This window comes from Cyberlindnera jadinii (assembly GCF_001661405.1).
Source record: "Cyberlindnera jadinii NRRL Y-1542 unplaced genomic scaffold CYBJAscaffold_10, whole genome shotgun sequence".
NCBI classification, from domain to species: domain Eukaryota; kingdom Fungi; phylum Ascomycota; class Saccharomycetes; order Phaffomycetales; family Wickerhamomycetaceae; genus Williopsis; species Williopsis jadinii.
In genome coordinates, this window is record NW_017963661.1 from 217,628 (window position 1) to 239,918 (window position 22,291).

General features: G+C 47.6%; 13 protein-coding genes across 13 annotated transcripts; 6 read left to right on the top strand and 7 right to left on the bottom strand.

Annotated features, from left to right (window-relative positions):
- Window positions 1-109: 109 nt before the first annotated feature.
- On the top strand, window positions 110-2,581 carry REG1 (protein phosphatase regulator REG1). Its single transcript, XM_020216493.1, has one exon. The coding sequence runs from the start codon at window positions 245-247 to the stop codon at window positions 2,471-2,473; it is 2,229 nt and encodes a 742-aa protein (XP_020069609.1). The 5' UTR covers window positions 110-244; the 3' UTR covers window positions 2,474-2,581.
- Window positions 2,582-2,776: 195 nt separating this feature from the next.
- On the top strand, window positions 2,777-5,182 carry VPS54 (Vps54p; the record flags this gene model as incomplete). Its single annotated transcript, XM_020216527.1, has 1 exon — window positions 2,777-5,182. The coding sequence occupies one exon, from the start codon at window positions 2,777-2,779 to the stop codon at window positions 5,180-5,182; it is 2,406 nt and encodes an 801-aa protein (XP_020069610.1).
- A 1,053-nt stretch (window positions 5,183-6,235) lies between these two features.
- Window positions 6,236-7,063, top strand: NSI1 (Nsi1p; the record flags this gene model as incomplete). The annotated part of the gene is made up of 1 exon (XM_020212099.1): window positions 6,236-7,063. A coding segment is annotated over one exon (828 nt), but the record flags the coding sequence as incomplete, so codon positions are not given.
- Window positions 7,064-7,352: 289 nt separating this feature from the next.
- On the bottom strand, window positions 7,353-8,134 carry RPS11A (40S ribosomal protein uS17; the record flags this gene model as incomplete). Its single annotated transcript, XM_020212821.1, has 2 exons — window positions 7,353-7,775; window positions 8,090-8,134. The coding sequence occupies 2 exons, from the start codon at window positions 8,132-8,134 to the stop codon at window positions 7,353-7,355; spliced, it is 468 nt and encodes a 155-aa protein (XP_020069612.1).
- A 318-nt stretch (window positions 8,135-8,452) lies between these two features.
- On the bottom strand, window positions 8,453-9,115 carry CFF1 (Cff1p; the record flags this gene model as incomplete). Its single annotated transcript, XM_020212841.1, has 1 exon — window positions 8,453-9,115. The coding sequence occupies one exon, from the start codon at window positions 9,113-9,115 to the stop codon at window positions 8,453-8,455; it is 663 nt and encodes a 220-aa protein (XP_020069613.1).
- Window positions 9,116-9,324: 209 nt separating this feature from the next.
- GRX6 (glutathione-disulfide reductase GRX6) lies at window positions 9,325-9,684 on the bottom strand (the record flags this gene model as incomplete). Its single annotated transcript, XM_020212334.2, has 1 exon — window positions 9,325-9,684. A coding segment is annotated over one exon (360 nt), but the record flags the coding sequence as incomplete, so codon positions are not given.
- Window positions 9,685-11,254: 1,570 nt separating this feature from the next.
- Window positions 11,255-12,890, bottom strand: KAE1 (tRNA N6-adenosine threonylcarbamoyltransferase; the record flags this gene model as incomplete). Its single annotated transcript, XM_020216528.1, has 2 exons — window positions 11,255-12,392; window positions 12,625-12,890. 2 exons carry the CDS (start codon window positions 12,888-12,890, stop codon window positions 11,255-11,257), a joined length of 1,404 nt encoding a protein of 467 aa, XP_020069615.1.
- Window positions 12,891-13,018: 128 nt separating this feature from the next.
- Window positions 13,019-14,298, top strand: SPC34 (Spc34p). The gene is made up of 2 exons (XM_020215397.1): window positions 13,019-13,980; window positions 14,001-14,298. Exon 1 carries the CDS (start codon window positions 13,152-13,154, stop codon window positions 13,872-13,874), a length of 723 nt encoding a protein of 240 aa, XP_020069616.1. The 5' UTR covers window positions 13,019-13,151; the 3' UTR covers window positions 13,875-13,980; window positions 14,001-14,298.
- Window positions 14,299-14,351: 53 nt separating this feature from the next.
- CAF4 (Caf4p) lies at window positions 14,352-16,427 on the top strand. Its single transcript, XM_020215398.1, has one exon. The coding sequence runs from the start codon at window positions 14,397-14,399 to the stop codon at window positions 16,332-16,334; it is 1,938 nt and encodes a 645-aa protein (XP_020069617.1). The 5' UTR covers window positions 14,352-14,396; the 3' UTR covers window positions 16,335-16,427.
- A 183-nt stretch (window positions 16,428-16,610) lies between these two features.
- On the top strand, window positions 16,611-18,324 carry CCT7 (chaperonin-containing T-complex subunit CCT7; the record flags this gene model as incomplete). Its single annotated transcript, XM_020217528.1, has 1 exon — window positions 16,611-18,324. The coding sequence occupies exon 1, from the start codon at window positions 16,669-16,671 to the stop codon at window positions 18,322-18,324; it is 1,656 nt and encodes a 551-aa protein (XP_020069618.1). The 5' UTR covers window positions 16,611-16,668.
- An 85-nt stretch (window positions 18,325-18,409) lies between these two features.
- On the bottom strand, window positions 18,410-19,611 carry CYBJADRAFT_174020 (uncharacterized protein; the record flags this gene model as incomplete). The annotated part of the gene is made up of 3 exons (XM_020216529.1): window positions 18,410-19,273; window positions 19,336-19,435; window positions 19,493-19,611. 3 exons carry the CDS (start codon window positions 19,609-19,611, stop codon window positions 18,410-18,412), a joined length of 1,083 nt encoding a protein of 360 aa, XP_020069619.1.
- Window positions 19,612-19,862: 251 nt separating this feature from the next.
- Window positions 19,863-20,571, bottom strand: DID2 (Did2p; the record flags this gene model as incomplete). The annotated part of the gene is made up of 3 exons (XM_020213758.1): window positions 19,863-20,423; window positions 20,484-20,503; window positions 20,556-20,571. 3 exons carry the CDS (start codon window positions 20,569-20,571, stop codon window positions 19,863-19,865), a joined length of 597 nt encoding a protein of 198 aa, XP_020069620.1.
- A 331-nt stretch (window positions 20,572-20,902) lies between these two features.
- On the bottom strand, window positions 20,903-22,072 carry CYBJADRAFT_168506 (PP2C family protein-serine/threonine phosphatase). The gene has a single exon (XM_020215399.1). The coding sequence runs from the start codon at window positions 22,023-22,025 to the stop codon at window positions 20,979-20,981; it is 1,047 nt and encodes a 348-aa protein (XP_020069621.1). The 5' UTR covers window positions 22,026-22,072; the 3' UTR covers window positions 20,903-20,978.
- Between the last annotated feature and the right edge of the window lie 219 nt (window positions 22,073-22,291).

Consider the following 22,291-nt stretch of genomic DNA (forward strand, 5'->3'; position numbering starts at 1 on the left):
AGCCCTACCGTCCTACTATTCTGTTGAGACATCTCTGATCTGCTCATTTGTGTGTGTTTGTTTGTGTCTCGCTATCCGTTTTAAGATATTCATACTTCACGACCGGTACTCGTCACCCATATCGCCACAGGGTTCAAGACACTTGCCACTCACAGCTAGAGAAGATATAGACGTCTGACGAGTCTCGCTTCCCACATATAGGCCCGACTAGACAGTTGCAGAGAAGAATAGACAGCAACGCACAATGTCGTCCTCAGGGAACCTCGCACAGATGTTTGCACAGAGTATGCAACAGCAACAAGGGTCGCAGGAGCTCACCCACGAGCCCCCTAGCGTTTCACAGGCTGTATACGCCGAAGACGACGACCATTTCGAAAACACAACGTTCCAGTTGAAGAGAACCCGCTCCATGGGTCTCCTTGACGAGTTCATTGCCCCAACAAAGAAACTCCTCGAAGAGCAGGCTCAACAGAAGCAACTACAAGCTCAGCAACAAGATGAGAACCGAATAGAATCCCAGCCGCTTAAGAGCAGGACTTCTTTAGACTTTGACGAGAGCGCCAACTCTGGAGAATTCATCGAAAACGTTGACGATGTACCAGCCAAAGAGGAACATAAGAATGTCAACACCGCTCAAAGTGTAATAACGTATGATTATGACGAAAACGAACTTGACCATGATAGCAAACCTGAAACACATAACGATGAGAACACCCCTGTGTCTCCGTTGTTGCCCGATGCAGAGGAGTTTTACCAACCCCATGATGATAATGACATCGTTTATGAACCTTCAAGACACGTTGACTATCTATCCCACGACTGGAAAGAGGCAGATATCTCAAAGTCTTGGAGATATATCGTGCTCAAACGTAAAGACGTTGCAAACTCTGCTCGATTGGAAAATGCCTCATGGAGAACCTGGGCGCAGGCTAAATACCACTTGAAGACTGTTAGTCCAGAATCTGTTAATTGGTTAAAGGACTCTGATGTCACTTGGCTCTATGGACCTATCTACAAGGAAAATGGCGATGAAGATACGGAGAAGAAGTACGGATCAGATGGCGAATCCTCTGCGCTGAACGCCATCAAACGGGAAAAGAAGAAGAAACAGCAGAAGCAAGAAAAGGAGCAGAAGTTGAAGCAGATGCAGCAGAAACCAAGAGTTCTTAAGCCGATCTTGAAGAAGAGAACTGTAAGTGAAATGTTGACCCAACCGTCAATGATTGTACTGCCTCCACATCATCACCATACTCAGGGGAGAAAATCGCCCATTAATACCGATTCCAATAACCCTTCACCGCCTCTGTTTGAGGATGACTTTGACTTAATATCGCAGAGGGTCAACGCACAGTACAATAAGCAGAACAAACCACAGGCTATGTCGGTAGCTACTGCAGCTACTGGTAGTGGTAACGGTGATGGTGTCACGACCCCAGCACAAGAACAAGCACAAGAACAACCAGTGAAGCGTCATATTCATTTCAACGATCGTGTTGAACAGTGTAGATCTATCAATCCACCAGATCCAAACGATGTTGTTGTTAACCATGAAGTGGACACTGATGATTATTATGACAATTATGACGACAACGATGATGACGATGGGGATGATGAATCTGACGATTCCGACGATGAAGGTGGGTTTTTCTTGAGGGTTAAATCGCCATCTTCGGCACAGTTACATGGCAAGGAGTTTTTATCTATGAGTGTTTCCGAGGGCAATGAAGGGTTGAGCAACAACAGTTCCTCTTCTTTGGTTGGAGGACCATCTCCGTCGAGATACCAGACAATTGAGCTGTTGCCTTCAACAACTTTGAACTACGGTTCTGATTCTGAAAGTGACGAGGAGAAATTTGTGATGTCACATAGAACTAATACCGGAAGAGGTTACAACTACATGTACGACTACAACTCGGTTTATCAAGGGAACACCGACCATTTGGTGCACATTGGTAACACTGATTATGAAGTTGAAGACCCACCACAGCATTTGGAAGGTGTTACTATGCTCGACGTTCCTGATTGTATCAAACTAGGATCCAACCTGGCCGTGGACTCACCTCAACCTCTGAGCATTGAACAGCGACCAGAGTTCCAGCTTCCAGAGGTGGAACGGACCGAATCCAACAGAAGTGGGTTTTCTCTCCACGCTGACTCTGACTCTGACTCTGAATCCGATAACGATCATGCCTCTCAGCAAAGACAAGCCACGAGCTCTCCTGCAGGTTCAGTCACTGGCACATCAAAGAACAATAACATAACAAAAGTCAGCACATCACCGAGCTACGCTTCTCTAAGTGACGTTGCCGCACAGGGCTACATTCAAAGCAGTATAAAGGATAGCCTTTCAAGCGTGTTTAGAAAATCACAGACTGATTTGAACGAATTGCAGAAGGACTTTAGTGCCTTGAGCTCGGGTTCTGAACATGAGTCCAAGCAACCTGCGCTTCTGGGCTCCTGGAAAAAAAACTGATCACCATTCTCTTCGAATACATAATAACAGGCTTCGAGAAAGCCAAAAGATAAGTTGGCGTTTTATAGTAATGTTGTATACCTTTTCTTATACCCAAACCAGTAGCAGTGCACTGGCATTGAGCCCAGTGTAACGAGAGTAGCTGTAGAATTCTTAGTTTCGCGCACTCTTCCAGACCCTTCCCCCCTCCCTCCCAAAAAAACATCAACAATCGCACGGGCGGTAAATCCACGTTGTAACGATAACTGCGGTGTGCTTACCTCTACGTGGAGCGGATAGTGAATGACAGGTGATACGACGAGCATGCAACCACCACAGCTGAACGTGATAGACGAGAATCTCTCTCCATCATTCTCGGCAACAAATGGCGGGAGTACCGACACCCTATCATCGCTTGCAGACGAGCTTGGGGACGATACTTCGCTGTCGCTGAACGATGACCTGGCGTCTATGCGACACTCATCGAGAAGAAGCTTTGACTCTTCGTCTGTCTTCACTTCAAGTTTCAGACCGAGTCTGGATGACTCAATTCCCGAATTGGGTACAAATAGGCTGAGCATTCAGAAGGTTAGTCCGCTGGGACCCAATTCGATCTTTGAACTCGTGGCGGATGTGGATTCTAGAAAGCAAGCTTCATCGCTGAGTCCCAGCTTGAACAGGAGTCGAAGAAGAATCAACATTCTACCGCCAACCTCCAAGGATATTCCTCCAATTCAGCTGTCAAAATTGGAGAAGGCCTCCAAGGAGGTGTTCAAAGAGTACCTCTCCCAAGTTGGTAAGGAATACGAAAAGTACAACTCCAATAAAAGACTGACGGCGTCTACGCTACAGACGCTATCACGGAGGGTCTCCGTGGGTGCGAATGGTGAAGTACTAGAGGAAGAGAAGGATGGGCTGAATACCATCCCAGAGGTATTCTTTAGTGAAGACTTTAACCTCGACGACCCGAGAATCTTCAAGCTGGTTACTGAAGGGCAACCAGTGGATAGCATGAACGAATCTCTACAGGAGAAGATTTCATGGTATTTGGACACCATTGAGATACATCTCGTTAATGAGATCTCGAAATCATCTGGTTCTTTTTTCACTGCGTTGAGTGATTTGAGTGAAATCAACGATAAGAATGACAAAGCCGTTGAGCTCATAAAACAGCTGAAAAGTAAACTGGATATTGTCAAGGAGAAGAAGATTATGCATAACTTGAAGCGGATGGAATTACAGAGGAAAAAGGATAACGTTGCTAAATTGGAACAAGGTTTACTCCAGGCATCCACTGCACTCATACTGACGGAGGAAGCATCTGAAATTCTCCTGAGAGGAGAATATGACAGTTGTTTGGACAAGATTGATTACGTGGAAAGCCTTTTATCAGGCCATTGTTCAGATTTGAAATGGCCTTATCCATTGCAAGATCTTTGTGGGGTTGAAGGACTATCACAGTGTCGTCAAAAGCTGTGTAAATTGAGAGAACAGACTGGTGAATCGTATTCGAAACTGTTTACTGATCTACTCTTGCAAGATATCAGACAACATTATGAAAGCATTGACTTCAAAGAATCTCTTGAAAGAATGATTAAAGGCAAAAATTATAACAAACCTGTGGGTGAAGATTTCAAGTCCCAGTTGACAAAATACATAGTTGGGCTTTCGAGATCTCAAGAAATTGCCACTGCCTTCAAGAGCTATGAGGGTGCTGTTGTCAACGAAATTAAGAACATTGTCCGTGTATTCCTACCTTCAGAGGAACAACCAGACAGTAAGGATTCAACTTCTTCTCAAAATTCTTCTTCCTCTAAACCACACAGTCTGAGTGCATTGATAAAGATGATGTCTCCAAGAGAATTTGAGGTCATGTTAATAAAGATCTTCACGTCAGTCTCTGAAGGTCTTAGAAGGTTAACTGTTCATCAGAAGTTATTGATGGATCTTGCACTTGATAATATCACAGTAAAGGAACAAGACCAATATGACTTATTCAAACAACTCGATATTAGAAGTTGCATTACCAAGTCGACAGAGATCATACAAGTGCGTATAGGTAAAATCACCGCAGTTCGAAGAGACCTTACTGCATCTTTGAGATATGACTATTTCTTGAGATTTTACTACATCATATCAAAATTCCTGGAAGAGTGTGAAAACATTTGTGGGTCTTCATTTAACTACCTACCAGACATTATGGCCCAACAGATCAAGGCTTTCAACTCGTCATTCCAACATACAAATTTGAACAGAATCTCTGCCTTCTTGAACACAGAAGATTGGAAGCCTGCGATTGTATCACCAGACTTACAGGAGTTTGTGATCCACTTAATGGGCAACAATAAGTTGGATTCAGAAAAGAAATGGAAGCACGACCTGACGCATTTGAACGATATTGCCGATGATTCACCAGATCAAGAACAGGCCACATCACATAAGAGATCCATTTCCGTTGGCGACAAGACCTTCGTTGCCTCCAAATCCCTGTTAAGTACACTCGATATCGTTAGAGATATACTCATACTTCGGGAAAACTTCAACCAGCTGAGCTCGGTGTATGAAGGCTACCTGATTGAAGCCGTCGAGTGCTACAAGAGCAAGGCATTGGCGAGCGTCAAGAATCCAGACGGGACATTCGATAAATCAAAGAACATCAGTATCGTTAACGAATCCTTGGATTGTCTCACTGAAGTGCTTCAATGCTCAAGGGAAGCACAAGATTGGTGAGCCATACCGTGCAAGTGTAAACTGTACATATATGAATACGCTAGAAACATCCGGACATTTTCTTCTTCTTTGTTCGTTCTGCTTTTTGTAACCATCGGAATTGGCGTCGGAATTCTATCCCCGTGTGTTTGCTTTTGTTTTGTTTATTTTTTGCCAAACTTTGACCGTCGTCGAAAGGGTAACACCCCCTTCTCATCCCGAGCACTGTGTGTTTTTGGCAACGGCGGGTAACTCTTAGAGATCAGGAAGTGCCAAATGGTGAACAACAAGGATTACAGGGACGGTGTGAAGGCATTGCTCGACTTGAAAAACAGGGACGATGATAAGGACGCGTCCGGTGATGGTGTTGATGGGGAGGACGACAAAAAGGATGAAAACAACGTTGAAGTTGCGGTGTTGCGCTACGTTGGTGGGACGCTTGGTACCAACAAGAAGAAGCGTAAGAAGTCGTTCACAAACAACGATGAGATGAACGAATTCCAGCACTGGAATGCTTTCCTGAACACGGACCAGCTGCAACAGGGTGATGATGTTCCTTCCACTGGCACGAGTGCTCAGGTTGAGACGCCAAGGGCAAAGAAACAGCGCAAAGGAGATGTGAATGTTGATCCAGAGCTCACACAGCTTGATGACACGGCAGACCACGAACAGCTTGTCAGGGCGGCTATCAGGGATGCCAACGAACTTGCTCAAGGTGTGGATATCCAGGATTTCATTCATCAACCGCAGGATGATCAGGAACAACACGGAGGTGCTATCGATAATAACCTGATCAGAGCCACTGCGGCGGCAGTTGTTGGACAACAACAACAGCTACAACAGAGCCAGCAGCAGAAACAGCCACACCGGAAGCAGCAGAAACTACAACCACATCATGATGAAGTCCAGCGTGGACTACAAAAGGCTGTTGCTAAGAAGGATGATCATGCAACTGGACACCAAAAGACAAAACGTAAACATACTCAACAAATAACAAAAGCGTCTGAACAGAGTGATACTGCCGGTATCAATGCTCCATCAAAGACCTCCATGCGCCTTGCTGTTGCGATTGATGAAGCTTCTGCGTCTGTTCAGAACAAGCCACAAGGTGTCAATAAGATGTTTACCAAGGATGAGATACAAGCCATTGATAAGTTCATTGAGGATTACTGTATCATCAACGGGCTTACACGTAAGCAGATCTGCGAACGTGTTTGGTCCAATGAGCGTAAGAAAGATGACTTCTGGGATCTGCTACACAAAGTTTTGCCGTATAGAACGAGGGCTTCCGTGTACAAACATGTGAGAAGATCTTACCACGTCTTTGAGAACCGTGGTAAATGGACTTCAGAAGACGACCAGGAGTTGGCTAGGTTGGCTGCTGAGAAGGATGGTCAGTGGAAGCTCATTGGAGAAATCCTTGGAAGAATGCCAGAAGATTGTAGGGACAGATGGAGAAACTACGTGAAATGTGGAAAGAATCGTGCACAAAACAAGTGGACGACAGAAGAGGAGGAGAAGTTGAGAACTGTTATCGAATCTATGATTGCACTACAGACAGAGGCGGGTACCGAGTTGTCACAAGAGCCTGGAATTAACTGGACAACTGTAAGTGAGGAGATGGGTGGTGTTCGTTCTAGAATTCAATGCAGATATAAATGGAACAAGTTGCTTAGACGTGAGGCACTTGCGAAAGCTCTGTCGATGAAGTACGATGATAGAATTTGGTTGTTGAACAAATTGCAAGAGATTGGTGAGGAACCAAGAACTGATGAGGACTGGAATAAAGTGGCGTCACTTCACGAGAAGAACTATTGGACAGGTAAGGATATGAATCTGTGCTATGAGAAGATGCGTGCTAGTATCAAGGATTACAAGAAGAAAGATATGAAGGATATATGCCATATTCTGTTGCAAGATTTCGTTCAATTGGCTGATCATAAGCCAAATGCTGAGATTAGAAAGGAGATTCCTATAGTCCTAGAGCAGGTGGGCCCAACTCCAAAGAAATCAAAGAAGCACAAGTCCAAGTCCAGTACATCTCAAACTACCTCAAACCATGAACAATTGTATGATATTTGGAGATGAACCATCTCGATAAACCTGTCTACAACTGAAACCTGTATTATTTTACAAATCGTGCTTTTTATATTAACCAGAAAACTTTGTCATTGCCTATGGACCAAATAACTTAGAACTTGGAGAACTTCTTGGAGGAACCAGCAGCTGGTTGGACCTTCAAGACGTTGAATCTAACAGTCTTAGACAATGGTCTACATTGACCAACAGTGACCAAGTCACCTTCCTCAACACGGAAAGCTGGGGAGACGTGGGCAGCAACGTTTTTGTGACGCTTCTCGTATCTGTTGTATTTTGGAACGTAGTGCAAGTAGTCACGTCTGATGATGATGGTACGGTGCATCTTGGTGGAGACAACGGTACCGGTCAAGATCTTACCTCTGATAGAGATGTCACCAACGAATGGGCACTTCTTGTCAATGTAGTGACCAGTGATGGCGGTCTTTGGGGTCTTGAAACCCAAACCGACATCCTTGTACCATCTCTTGGTACGACGGTTGGCCTTAGCCTTTGGGTTGGTGAAGATATGTGGTTGCTGTGTTTCATAGTTAGTACGGGCTCTCCATGAAAGGAAACCAAGGATCAAGCTTCTCTGGATATTCAAATTCTTGGTGGTCAAAGTTCTGGTGACCACTGCAGTTTCTTGAACAGATGCCATATTCGTGTCTTCTGTAACAACAGTGCTCGAAGTATCACTGCCCTATTTGCTTCTTGCTGGTAGTTTCTTTGCTTGTAACTCCTGTGCCCAGTCATGGCTTTCACTCTCTGAACTCTTCAAAACCTCAAATTTTTACAACTCCATGCTCAGGTCCTTGGTATCGATTAATCTCGCTGAGTGTATTAACATACCTTTTGGAAAGCACGCTCAGATTGCACGGTCAACTCAGTAGCCATCTTGCCTTAGTTCTTAGGGTTCGTTCTTCTTTGTAGTTGTTGAACTTTGATGGTTGTGAAGAGTGTGCTTTTTTTTTCACCCACCGCGGGCACACAGTTTCACAGCGCTTGATTAGTCAGGGATTATGTAAGAACATGTCCCAAAAACTGCGTCGTTGGTGTGTGGGTGTTAGGCATATTTCTGAGCGTTCCATAGGACGGCGAAAACTTAGGGCTTGGGAGTTGAAGTCAGATCAGGTGACTTACGCTTAGGGCTACATGCATGTTGTTACCTTTTCCGATGTGTCAACTTGTATATTCCAAGTATCGCTATTGGTTCTAAACGCTAGAGTGTTGCAGAAAGGACAATTGCGAAGCCCTTTCTTCACCGACTAGTTCCACGAGTTTGTCATCTTGTAAGAATTGATGATCATCGTATTCAAACCCTGGAACTACAACTTCACTTATTAACAGGTGGTCATCTGAGCTCTCCCCAACATCATCGGACAACGGTCTCAGGAAGCTGGCCTTCCATACTCCACCAGGAACGACCCATTGCGATACTTCACCCCTTGAATGGTCAAATCCAACTATGAACGATTTGACTCTTCCATCCGGATAGATCAACACGTATTGTCCCCGGCCTTTTTGTAAGATATGGATAATACGGTTCAGGTTCTTGTGGAACCTACCGTAGGGGATCTGTGGAGTTAAAAGATAGTAGATGAGCGTTGAGTAGTTTCTGTAGGCATCTCTTGGAAGAGAGCTGATATCCTTAATACTCTTGGTCGGTCCATCATGAGCCTCATAGTGCGGGTTCTCCATGTGGAATGGAGATCTGTCGGTCTCGTTGAAGTACCCACCTTCTCTATGCCCAACCAACTTCAACTCTTTGATCAACAGCTGTGTCTCATCAGAGGTGTTGAACTCCTTTACGAAATACAACGGCTTCTCAATGTTGCAGTTTGGAGCGTTATCCACCGTTGACGATTCAAACGACATGGTCCAATTGTTGAATTGTTGTTGTTGTTGTTGTTGCTGAGTGATTGCTCCAAACTTAAGAGTAAAACGGGATGCGTAGTGTAGTTTGTTCCTTGATCTCCTTTCTGTTTGGCCAACACCTCGCTCTTTCTACATGCACCCTAACTACAACAATAGTTAATATATAGCCCAAAAAGAACAATGATATGACCGGTATTTATATACCCAGACTAGCTGTTTGAAGGAGCACTGACTTTTGACACTTTGATCTGTTTGTTTCCCCACTGGTTCAAATACTTTGATAGACTGCCTTCGTCGTGTAGCTTCTTTATGTCATCCGACCCTCCTCTTGAGACACCACCGACAAATAGATTTGGCACGGTCTTACGCCCAGTCTTCGCAGCGATGTAATCCTGGAGCTCTCTGCCGTGTGTATGTTTATCCAACTCCACAATTGTAGGGTTTGGCGTCAATTCGTACTCTGACGTGAGCAACTTCTTCAATGCCTTGGAATAGCCACAATAGGTCTTTGAAAAGATAACAACAGGTGAAAGCGTCATGATCGAGTTGAACTCGGTGGCAGCGTCGAACTCGTTCTCAGTGTTAGAATCAGCTGGAGATCCCTTTGCGATTCCCTTTGGTACTCCCTTCGCACCGGTGTTTGCAATCAACTTATCGTGAGCGTCCTCAGTGGCGGCATTGGCCAACGGCTTCTTAGCACCGTTGGCGTTCCCTGATACAACAGAGCTGTCAACCAAGCCAGCGTGTCTATCGCCACTAGCAGCAGAACCGCCAGAGGAACCGCCAGAGGAACCACCTGTGGAGCCACCAGCGTTGGCATTGGCGATTGGAGCAACGGCGGCGGCTCCGTTCCCTGAGCCCTGGAGCTTCTGTCTGATGTCATCCTCGTTCGACTTGATCGCTTGCTCATTAATGCCGTCAGCGCCTGTGCCTGTTGATAGCTTCGTGGAATCCGCCGCTGGCGGTGGAATCGCAACCTGAGCCCGGTTTGTCGATATGAAGACAAAGACCATAAGCAGCAGCGCCACACTTATAAGAACAGCTCTGTCCCTTCTCGACTTGAATCTGAACATTGCTTGATCAACGTGTACTTGGTGACTTCTTCGTGCACAGAGCAGCAAGGGGGCAAGGGGAGCGCTGTGGTGGGAGCCTATCCTAAAAGCGCGTTTCAAAGGTTACAACTGTTGCCCAAAAAGGAGCCCTTTTCGAGACTTTCGTAAGGCTTTGGCGCCAAATGTAAAACTGCTGTCAGGACACGAAAAGGCACAGCAAAATGACAGCAGAACTGATTTGTGGTAGGAAAAGTATTCGTTATGGGCAATAAAAGCTGTGATATTCGACCTTTGGACTGGATTTCCGGATTTATCACTGAATTATATTTATATCAGCTGTGATTTACTGTAACACTTTATAGTGATCACGCCCTTTTTGGCATGTGAAAACAACATGAGGCACGAGTCCTGAAGATTCGAGTGTTTCTCTACAATGGTTTAAAAGGCACTCCTTGAACCGTTGTATTTCGTCTTTCTTAGTTCTTAGAACTGAACCTTGATCTCTTATATTTCTGAATTATATTGTTATTAACAATTATCTTATTGTCATTATGTATAAAGTTGAAGTGGCACACCCTGAGCTAAGCAACGTACCACACAACGGTTATTGGTGGTGAAAACATACATCTTGACGCCAATATATCTGGAAGATTATGAGCTGGGCCGATAGTCTGGACACCTCGTTGAAGTATCACGGCGTGGGGACGTGTATAATGATTTCATAACTGTACAGTTACCCCTCTGGAAGGTAACCATCATGCCAGACACGTGCGTACGACGTGTACCGTGAGTAGGTGGGCTGGTGTAGTAGTAGTGAACACCTCTAGGATACCAGATAGGCTAACGAGGTAGCCATGGTGTCCTATGCACTGTGCAATGCTACAACACCATGGTGTGTGTATAGAATGTTCCTCCGTCACATCCTTCCCCATATGTATTGCACTCGGCATCTCTGACCCCCGTTGTGTTAGCTCACACACCGTTGTTCATGAGCCTGGCAGGTCTAATCTCGGTGGCGTTGTCAATATTTGAAATACACATGTGGTTGAACGTCTATTTACTATGTGCCATCTCCCAGCATTGTCGGTTAATCCCTCCAACTCACAAGCACCTCGTCAGTTCTAAACTTTTGAGTACACACAGTATCCTTCAATTCAAACCGTTTGCCCATTCTGAACTCCAATAGCCCGGCATGCGCAATCATGATACCATTATCGATGCAGAATCTCTCGTCAGTAGCATAGATTGAACCCTTACGGTCCAGAACCATATCCTCCATCATCTTCTGCAATCTCTCGTTGCAACCAACACCACCAACGATCAACACTTGGTTCGTATTCACGTGCGCCATGGCACGCTCTGTGATTTCAACAAGCATTGCAAACAAGGTCTCCTGTAGAGAAAAACACAGGTCCTCGACGGTTATCTGAGCCTCCTTGGTCTCCTGGTTGAAAATGACCTTGTTTGAAGTGTTGCCCTTGAATAGATCGTTGGCCAGCTGGTCGATATATGCCAATATCCCACTCATGCTCAAATCCATCCCCTTGACGGTGTACGGCAACTCGATATAATTCGAGCCCTTCTTCGCCAACTGCTCAATGTTATAGCCAGGGCTGGGATAGTTTGGTATCTTCAATGTTCTCGCAAACCGGTCCAGACAGTTTCCAATGGCGATGTCCAACGTCTCGCCAAAGATCCTGTATCTCTGGTTCGAGTACGCAATCACCTGTGTATTACCGCCACTCACGTACAACACCACCGGGTTATCAGCGCCGGTGATCTCCCTTCCCATCTCTATATGCCCAATACAGTGGTTGACACCAATGAGCGGTAAGTCCCACAGTTGGCTAAGCGCTCTCGCAGCGATCACCACGCTCTGTAAAGGAGCGCCCATGCCGGGGCCCTTGGTGAAGCAAATACAGTCCAACTCCTCTCTCGACACACCAGCCTCCTCCATGGAGCGCTTGATCAGCCTGACAACCCAGTTCCTATGATGTCTCGCGGTGTCACGCGGTAGGAATCCTTCGCCAGGAGGAGTGATGTACGTATCTCTCACGTTCGACAGCACTTGCGCACGGTTCTCTTGACTCAGCGGGCCCAAATTGTGTCGTATGATACCAACACCTAATTTATTTGCGGATCCCTCGAGCCCAATCGCCGTGTACGTGTGCTTCCCAGGCTTCGCATACTGATCCAGGTTAACCATCGTGACTATGCCCTTGGAGCTGGAGAGCTTGGTAAGGCCCTTAAAGCGGGTAAGAGCTGAAAATTTTCAATTCCGATGAGACGTTATTCCGACCTCAGCACGCCAATGGCACACCAGCGGCGATGGAGAGAGCAGCATCACCACCGCATCGCAGAGAGATATCTACAAGTCAATAACAGTACATTCATTACAGTCGTTATAGGATGCTCCAACACGGAGGAGCACGAAGCCATCAGTGAGATGTCAACCACCTTCCATCCGTGTCGAGAGACACATCGCGTACAGCGTTGCTCAGCACATCGTAGTTGTAGTGGTCCACGTCGGCAAAGTCTGTGCTGTCCACCACGTTGTTCAGGTCCTCGTATATGGGATCCGGGTCGTCTCTTGATAGTCTTGTGATGGAGGCCATGATGGACCCTGTGAGCGGCGGAGTGTACGGAGGAGGTCTCTCGTGTTCTTGGAGCGCCTCTTCGTACGATGGCAGCTCCTTCGTGTCCTGGTGTCGCGTTGAGCTCATTGCGAGTGTGCTTGTTCTAGTGGCTGTCTTAGCTGTCGTAGCAGTGTGTTACAACCTCATCAACCAGCCAGTGACCGGAGACGCCACTCGAGAAGAGCAGCAAGGCCCCGTTGTGTCAAACGGGAGGAGCCACTTGCTGCGTTACGGCCACTTTACGGTGCCCAACATTAACACTTTCTTTTTTGCGTGGCCTTGAGATGTAAACATCAACAGAAATGTAAACAAAGCTCACAGATTCGGTCTTGGGCGGTATAAAGGACAATGACGGATTTGCAGAGTGCACTTGCCTCGCTCAATGAGTCATCTAACTCGCTGAAGACGTTGTACTTCCGTCCTCCTGGGATATTCACAAACGCGCTGATTGGCAAGCCTGACATAACGACGCTTCTTAGGGACGCGGACGCCTTTGAGAACGCGCTGTACCAGGTTGATGCGCAGGATAGGCCGGAACGTAAGGATGGTACTCGTGGTGTTGTTGATCAGCTGAATGATGACTTGGACGAGCTGCAACTGCAGCAGTTGCAAGAGGAGGCGGAAGGCGGGGAGCTTGTTCAGAGGCCCAGCGTGGTGATCGTGCCCCGGGAGGTTGTTGTCTCGAATGATGAGAACAAGGGGGTGAAGAACTTGCTGAGCAAGTTCAACGAGGAGAACGAGAAGGACTACGATATCGATGTGCTGTGCGAGACCGTGTCGCAGCTGCTGGATAAGTACCCTATAGACGGTGTGCGGGAGGAGCTCGAACGGTTGAGACAACGGTGGCAGAGCGTGAACCTGGAGATCATGGAGAACGAGGAGACCATTGAGAAACAGAGAAGACAGCTTTCCCTCTTGAGGATCTCTCTGAACGAGAGGGAGCTGCGCTCTGACGACACTGGCGAACGCCCTGTTAGAACAGCAGCTCAGCTCATCGCCGAAGAAGAAGAGGAGATACGGAGATTAGAATTACAGATATCAACAGAGGAAGCGAGAGATGGGTCTCAATGAAGTCTAATGACCGTATAGAACGTGGCGTAGGTGTTTGCTCTGTTTGTAGATGCCCTTGGCGACTGAACCGATTCCGAAGCCCTCATGTCCCAATTCCGAAGCCCTCATGTCCCAATTCCGACATTTCTATTGCCTATTCCCGGAATTCCGCACCGTTCGCAATTTTCGCAACAGAGCAACGCTCTCTGTGTTTTTTTTCGCCTCACACTTTCCTGTCCAATCAAACATCGAGCACACCGCCTTTGATATTGGAACGATTCGTTAGACCTGGGCTGAATTGCTTCACCAAATTGAAGACAAAGTATCCTTTGAGGTTTGATTGAAGTGCACCAACATATCAAGCCAACTGTGAGCGATAATTCCAAGAAAGAGTCTCCAAAGAAGATAGCAACCTAGCGGTCGATATCTCTTTCCCCATACATTTGTATGTTTATTTGTTTTTCTCATCATTTGCTTTCCTTGAGCACCAGTGCTGACCAACTTTGAGAGCAGAGACCACAGGACGAAGAGGAGCGTTCGACTATGAGTAGCTCCACCCAATCAAATGGGACTGATATCTATAGCACCACGACACGGTTGTCCAAAGCTGTCAGTGCCACTGCTTCTGCGTTGATTTCTCAACAGGATGGCAGCGATCCACTTCTCTCGAACTCGAGCTATAAGAAGGCAATGAGGGACGCGCTGACGGCGAAGAACTCGCTGGCAGTAATACACAAGCACACTTCACCGGCGGATCTGTCGGGGTCCAGGTTTGCAACGAGCTCGGAATATTTCAAGAACAAGTTCACCAGTTCAAAAGCTGCGTATAAAGTGTTGACCCACATACCCGATGATCTCTTGAACGACATACCAGATGAGAGCGCTTCGTCGTCCGCATCGTTTACGCTATTCCAGGGATTCACAGCTGCGATGCCCGCTGTTGATGAAGAAGTGGAACTGAGAAAGAATCTGGACAATGGGAACGACTTCCTGCACAAGCTGACATCCTCAAAAGGTGAAGATCAGAATCAAGAAGAGGAAGAACAGAGCTTTAAACTGCCAAAGGGCGTCACGAAGGAGAAGATCCACGATTCCTACTCCACGCCTCGATTGAACTCTTATAGAGACGAAATCAACAAGAACTTGGATCTCTTGGAGATTCGTAAGACGCTCGCAGCCAGCGAAATAATGGAGATTGACGACAAGATCAGCAAACTACAAAAACTGAGACAGTTGGTGTTTAAAAGGGTTGCTAAATTGGAGCAGAATGAGCTCTTCTTAGAGTCACATCTGGAGGAGATCAACGATAGAATACAGATGATTAAGGACTACAACATGGAGAGACCTGATGACAATGAAACTGAAAAGCAGGCCGGAGACAAGGATGATGAAATTGAAGATTCATCCGCATGTGAAACTCAAGAGACTGATGAATCACCACTGATGACCAAGAGTGTCTATGGGAAACTACAGGAGAAGCCACCAATGTTCAAGAAGAAGAATCCAAGAACTAGGAAAACGACACCAACTTTACAGCAGTACTATGCGCCTGGCACTGAGATTAAGACCATACAAGCACACGAAGAATCCATTAACTGTTTTGACTTTGACATACCCTTTGGGACAATGGTTTCCGCGTCTTTGGATAACACCGTGCGTGTTTGGGATATGAGTAGAGGCAAGTGTATTGGTATGCTTGAGGGACATAATGCCCCTGTTAAGTGTATACAGATGGAGGACTCACTGGTTGTCACCGGCTCTCTCGATGCTTCTCTCAAACTGTGGGATATATCCAAGATGAACAATGACGATTTCGAGGAAGGGCCGTTGATCTACAGCTTTGAATCTCATATCGAGGAAGTCACCGCGTTGAGCTACCATAACTATACCTTGGTGAGTGGGTCTCAGGACAGAACAATAAGGCAATGGGATATGCAAACTGGACATTGTCTGCAAACCATCGACGTTCTATGGGCATTCCAACAAAACCTCACCACGTCTGTTGAGCATTCACTCATCTCCGACCGTAACACGCCTTTCATCGGCGCCCTCCAGACATACGACGCAGCTTTGGCCACAGGCACCTCTGACGGCGTTGTGAGGCTATGGGACTTGAGAAGTGGAGAGGTTGTTAGATCGCTTGTGGGACACACAGGCCCAGTCACATGTCTTCAATTCGACGAAAGACACTTGGCCACCGGCTCGAGCGACCGCTCCATAAGAATATGGGACTTGAGAACCGGTGGCATACACGACGCATTTGCATATGAGAGTCCAATCTCGTCCCTACAATTCGACGCCAGACGCATAGTGAGCTCCAACAACGAATCAACCGTCAAGATCTACGACCGTATCGAGGAGAGACACTCCAGCTGCGGAGGCGATGATGGAGATGACGCCATCATCAACTACGTTCGCTATAGAGAAGGCTACCTCGTGGAAGGCCGTTCCAACGGCAAGATTGGAATCTGGGCCATCTGAACTTGCAACCCCCTGCATCATATACATATACATATATTCGGAAAGGCGAAAGCTAAAGCACACGATACATAGCAAATATCTACAAACCCATCTCTATATAATCATCACTGGCTCTCCAGCGTATGTATGCCCTCGGAAGTTGGGGCGAGCACATCCGACAGCGAAAACACCCGGACACCCAAACACCCAAACACCACCAACGTTGCCCTGGTTTTTTTTTTTCACGCTCTTTTGGCCGATGGCCACCGCCTTCAGAAGAAACAAAACATCAACAACATTCGTACGATCTCGTCGTGTTGAGCACTGTCACTAAGCAAAGCAAAGAAGGCTGATCATGAACTTTGGTGGACAAACTCCCACGGTCGTTGTTCTCAAGGAGGGGACCGACACGTCCCAAGGAAGAGGACAAATCATCTCCAATATCAACGCATGTCTCGCCATCCAGGACACATTGAAGCCAACGTTGGGGCCATTGGGGTCTGACATTCTCATTGTTGATGGACGTGGCAAGACCACGATCTCCAACGATGGTGCCACCATCCTCAAGCTGCTCGACGTGGTCCATCCGGCTGCGCAGATCCTTGTGGACATCTCGAGGGCCCAGGACGCGGAGGTTGGTGATGGTACCACCAGTGTTACCATCATTGCCGGTGAGCTGCTGAAGGAGTCCAAGGCTTTCATCGAGGAGGGCATATCGTCGCATGTCGTTGCAAAGGGCTACAGAAAAGCTGTTTCGCTGGCTGTTGAGCGAGTCCGTGAATTGAGCGTTAAAATTGATAAGAGCAATAGCTCTGAGGAAGAGTACAGGGAATTGCTCGAGAGATGTGCGAGAACGGCCATGTCTTCCAAGTTGATCAACAACAACTCGGACTTCTTTGTGAAGATGGTTGTCGATGCTGTGCTTTCGCTTGACCAGGACGACTTGAACGAGAACCTCATCGGGATCAAAAAGATTGCAGGTGGTGGCATCGAGGAATCTCAGTTCATCAATGGTGTTGCATTCAAGAAGACCTTCTCCTATGCTGGATTCGAGCAACAGCCAAAGAAGTTCACCAACCCAAAGGTGCTGTGCTTGAACGTTGAGCTGGAGTTGAAGGCGGAAAAGGATAACGCAGAGGTGCGTGTTGAGAAAGTCGATGACTACCAGGCCATTGTCGATGCCGAATGGCAAATCATCTTGAACAAGCTGAAGCTCATCGAGGAAACCGGTGCCAACATTGTGTTGTCCAAGCTGCCTATCGGTGATCTGGCAACACAATACTTTGCAGACAGAAACATCTTCTGTGCCGGTCGTGTTGCTTCTGAAGATATGGATCGTGTCATCAGTGCTGTTGGTGGGTCCATACAGTCGACTCCAACAGATATAAAACCAGAGCATCTTGGCACGTGTGAATACTTCGAGGAGGTACAGATAGGCTCAGAGAGATACAACATCTTCAAAGGTTGTCCTGAAGCAAAGACGTGTACGCTATTGTTACGTGGTGGTGCTGAGCAAGTCATCGCAGAGGTGGAAAGATCGTTACACGATGCCATTATGATTGTTAAAAGAGCAGTGCAAAATAACGAAGTTGTCGCAGGAGGAGGTGCTGTTGAGATGGAGATTTCTAAGTATCTCAGGGACTATTCAAAGAAGATTGCGGGTAAGGAACAGCTCATCATCAGTGCGTTTGCCAAAGCTCTGGAGGTGATCCCAAGACAACTGTCTGAGAATGCCGGTTTCGATGGAACAGATCTCTTGAACAAGCTGAGAATGGCACACGCTAAGGGCGAACAATGGTGTGGTATTGATTTCCAGGCCGAGACCATTGGTGATAATTTCGAGAAGTTCATCTGGGAACCTGCCCTTGTGAAGATCAACGCCTTCTCCAGTGCCACTGAGGCTGCCATCCTTGTGCTATCGGTTGATGAGACCATCAAGAACAAGGAATCAGCAGCTCCAAACGCTGGCATGGCCCCACCACCTGGAAGAGGAAGAGGCATTCCACGTTGAGCTTTACAGATCTACACATAGTTCAGAAATCTACAACTTCTCTTCATATATCCATCATGTAAAAGCAAACAAAGGCTGCTATCAATTACTCTTCTTCGCTGCTGCTTGACAATTCGTCTTCATCATCGTTTTTGCCCATGCCAGCCAAGTCCCTAAAGCTCATCGGACGCTTACCGTTGTAATCAAAGTCAAAGTTATTGGGTACTGACGGCGTTGTAGAAGGCTGTGCATCCTCTATTATCATGTCGTCGCTTTGTAGCTCGCCCTCTAGCTCGTCAACAAGGGCATCGAAGTCATCTTCGTCTTCGTCCGACATCCTCTCCACCTGGGTCACAGTGGGTGTCATTGCCGTTGCTGAAGGAGGTTTCTTGGACGCAACCTGTGGTCTGACGGCTCGCTGGCCTTCAGCCTGTGGGGACGGAGGCCTCATCGCTGGCGAGTCAACCATAAGAGAAGGTGTGCCCAATTTTGACGTTGTCGGCGTAGTTGATCTCGATCTCAACGTTGATTTGGCCTTCACATTGGTACCCTTGGCAGACGCAGACGACACAACCTTCCTGGAAGGGGACGTGGACGACGTCGAAGCTGTCAATGGTGAAGGTGCCAAAGGCCTGGACTTGACGTTCTTCTTTGGCGATGTCAAGGCCAGTGGCACCTCGTCATCTGGTAGCATGTTCACCGGTGTCGAGGAAGCAGACCTCTTCACTCCCGACGACACGGTGAGTGGGCTCATAGGACGCGTCTTCGGCGCAAAGATCGACGTCTCTGGCTTCTTTCTCCTTGGAGCAGCCTTCTCAATGCGCTTTGGCCTGATCTTGAAGTGCTCCGACGCCCTCAGCTGTGTGCTCAGCAGCCTCAGCTCAAAGGTGCGCAGCTTCTCGTTGTACACAAGCATGCACTCTGTGTCCTTGGGCTGTGTCACTGAGCCCGAATACGTGAGCTCGTCTCCCTAGTTCGAATCATCGTTAGTCCTCTCTCCTCCTCACAAACAACCACTCCTCAACAACTCACGTCCTTGTTCCGTGTCTTGAGCTCGAACGTACTGTTCTCGTGCCGCTTCAGCTCGCACGTCTGCGACTCATCGTCTGGCCTCTCCACGACTTGTCCGCAGCTCGCTGCTGTTAGTCTTGTCCTGCCCATTGAACACAACAGCCCATAATACTCACACCTGAGACTCAACAGCTCGCTATTCGGATCAGCTCTCGCTCCACTGGCTCCTCGCCACTGGGCCACTAAGCTGTCCGGTAGCCTGATCTCGTACTCTCCATCTGCAATGTCAGTCGACATCCTTGGGCTCGCTTTGCTCTTCCGGCCTACACACTGCTGCTTTGCACTGTTGATGTTGAGTGTTCTGCGAGAGGAAGGAAGGGGGATTAATTGGCGTTCTCGGGTATGGGTTCGGCTAAATGAAGTGCGCGCTAGGGAGGGTGCGGGTAAATGAACGGTCGGTGGAGGGCGGTGGTGGGCTCATGGTGGGTTTACTATACGCTTGAGGTGGTCAATTATACTATACAACGCCGATTGAAGGTCCTGGACAGCTAGCCTCTCAGGGCCCTGAGCCTCTGTGTCAGCTTGTCCTCCTTCTCCTCGACATTCTGTGCCTTGACAGGCTGCTCTGCGCTCTGGGTAGGCAGGTTGTGCTTCATCTCCAGGCCGGCCTCGTCTGCCACCTTGCTCATCAGCAGATCAACCTCCTCCTGAGGTGTTGAGAGGGCAGTGGCGTTGTTGGTTGCGCCCTCGTAGTACTCGGTGGACGCGTCCAGGTCCTCGAACTGCTGCTCGAACTTCTCCATCACCAGCGAGATGTGCTCCAAATTCATCGTCTGGAGGGCCTTGTCCATGCCTTTGATGACGTTCGTCATGTTACCCGTGACCTGTCTCATGGTGACGGCAGTCTGGACCCTCGACGCCACTGCGTCGATCCTGGAGGCCAGTCTCAGCAGGTTCAACCTCTCGTTGCCCTTTCTGATGGCGTTCTGTGCGTAGAGCCTGGCAATGTCATCCGTGCCGGCCATCATGGCTTTCTTCACCTTGTTCTTCTCCGTTTGCTCCTCCTTGCCGGCCTTCGCAGCCTGTCTGTTGAGCTGCTTAGCGGTGAACTTCGCCCATGGTTAGTACATCCTTTATCAGGCACTTCAGCTCCTGGTATCAAGACTCACTTTCAACTGGAATAAAGACTCTTTCAGCCGGTTAGTATACGTTTCGCCAGCCAATATACACAGCCAACTCACTCTCTAGCCCTGACATCTTCGGCTCTGTGGTGACAGTAGCTAATCTATACGGAATCGGTGTGATAGATAAGAGCAAGATCGATATCAGAAACACCGTCTTTGATTTCACGGAGGCGGGCGTTGTTATTGGTTTTCCTGGCCCTGCTTTTCGGAATGTTCCGCTAACGTGTAGACGGGAACCCACATCCGCTCCTAATAGAGGAAAGCAGTGGAACATCGTATGCTCAGCCTACACTTAATTCTTGTATATTCGTATCTTGTTATGATAATTATTATGAGTATTATTGACCGTATTGAATGTGTATATGTATAATTAGTGTATCTATAAATTTAACCCCCGAATATATGCTGTATCGTTTCCATAAGTGACCCTTCCATCTGTTAGCTGATTCCCAGTATTGTTGAGCTGTGCCGAAGCCTCCTTTAGTAATTCATAACCACTCTGGCAAGACACACAGAGATGTCATCGAGCTTGCCTCCTGTTATAAAGTTGTTGCCAATTTCGTTGATCTTTTCAACGTATGGTGAGACACAGTAGTTATCAAATGCGACAGACTTGGCCTTGATCATCAGCTTATGACAGACTTCGCCGAGGTTGGTATGGTCTTTGTTCAGGTGGCTGTTGATGAACTCCAGGAGTTCATCTTCGTACAAGTTATCGGTGATTCCGTCGGAACAGAGCATGAGTAGATCATCTTCCTCTAGATGGAAATCGGAGAACTCAACCACCTGCGAGGGCAGTTTCACCTTGTCAGTTGTTCCAACTTGCTCTGGACACAGGTCTGCAATGTACTGTTCCCTGTTGGTCCAGGCAATCTGGCCATCTCTAATGATAAAGATTCTGGAATCACCAATGTTGAGGATTTTCAGTTCCGAATCGATAATCATCGCCACCATCAACGTGGAACTTCCCTTATACTTATCTCTCTCCATCACAGCCAGGCTCTCCTTGTAGCTCAGGTCCAGTCTGTCACGGAGATCAGCCTCTGTGATACGAGACAGGTCATCTGCGTTCTGGTGAGAAAGCTCTGTAAAGGTCTTACTGATGTTCTCCAAGAACGATCTTGCAAACAGCCCAGAGTCGGCATGTTCACCACTCCATCCTGACACGCCATCCGCCACTCCCAGCAAGTTTGGCGACACGATCATGGCGTCGTCGCCGTTCTTGATACTCAACGTGTCAAATGGGTTACCATACAGCCTTCTCTTGGGCAGCAGCGAGATGTTCGAGTTGGAGTCCGTCAGATCCATCAGCGAGTTCACCACTGGCTTGCGCACCGGGCCATGGTGCACGTACGACGCATAGCTGTACAAGAACTTGAACCGGTCTGGTGTCTGGAACTGCGTAGCTGACACCCTGGTTGGGTTAGTCACAGTCTTGTTGATCTTCTGAGCCTGGGGCTGAGACTTCTTCATGAAGCCCCAGAAGCTGTTCAGCACACCACCTGTAGACTTGTGGCCTTTCAACATCTTTCACTAGCACTTCTCCTGCTCTCAACCAACTGCTTTGGACCTCGTCTGATGGCCGTATTGATACCTCGCTGGAGGAACAAAGGGTGAAAGAGAAGAGAAAAAGAAATTAAGGTGTGTATGCTCTCACGGGAGAATCCGGGCTTTTTAGATTGTGTCAAGGCAGTGGTCGTTTCTTTTTGTTTGCCGTGCCTTTTCTTCCTGGAACGCCCGACCAACGGCGTTAAGCGGGTTTTGGGGGCCGTTCCATCAACACTTTTCACTAC

Bases quoted from the DNA above. Each gene is read 5' to 3' on its own strand.
- CYBJADRAFT_168506 (XM_020215399.1), bottom strand. From the start codon at position 22,025: ATGTTGAAAGGCCACAAGTCTACAGGTGGTGTGCTGAACAGCTTCTGG.
- REG1 (XM_020216493.1), top strand. From the start codon at position 245: ATGTCGTCCTCAGGGAACCTCGCACAGATGTTTGCACAGAGTATGCAA.
- SPC34 (XM_020215397.1), top strand. From the start codon at position 13,152: ATGACGGATTTGCAGAGTGCACTTGCCTCGCTCAATGAGTCATCTAAC.
- CAF4 (XM_020215398.1), top strand. From the start codon at position 14,397: ATGAGTAGCTCCACCCAATCAAATGGGACTGATATCTATAGCACCACG.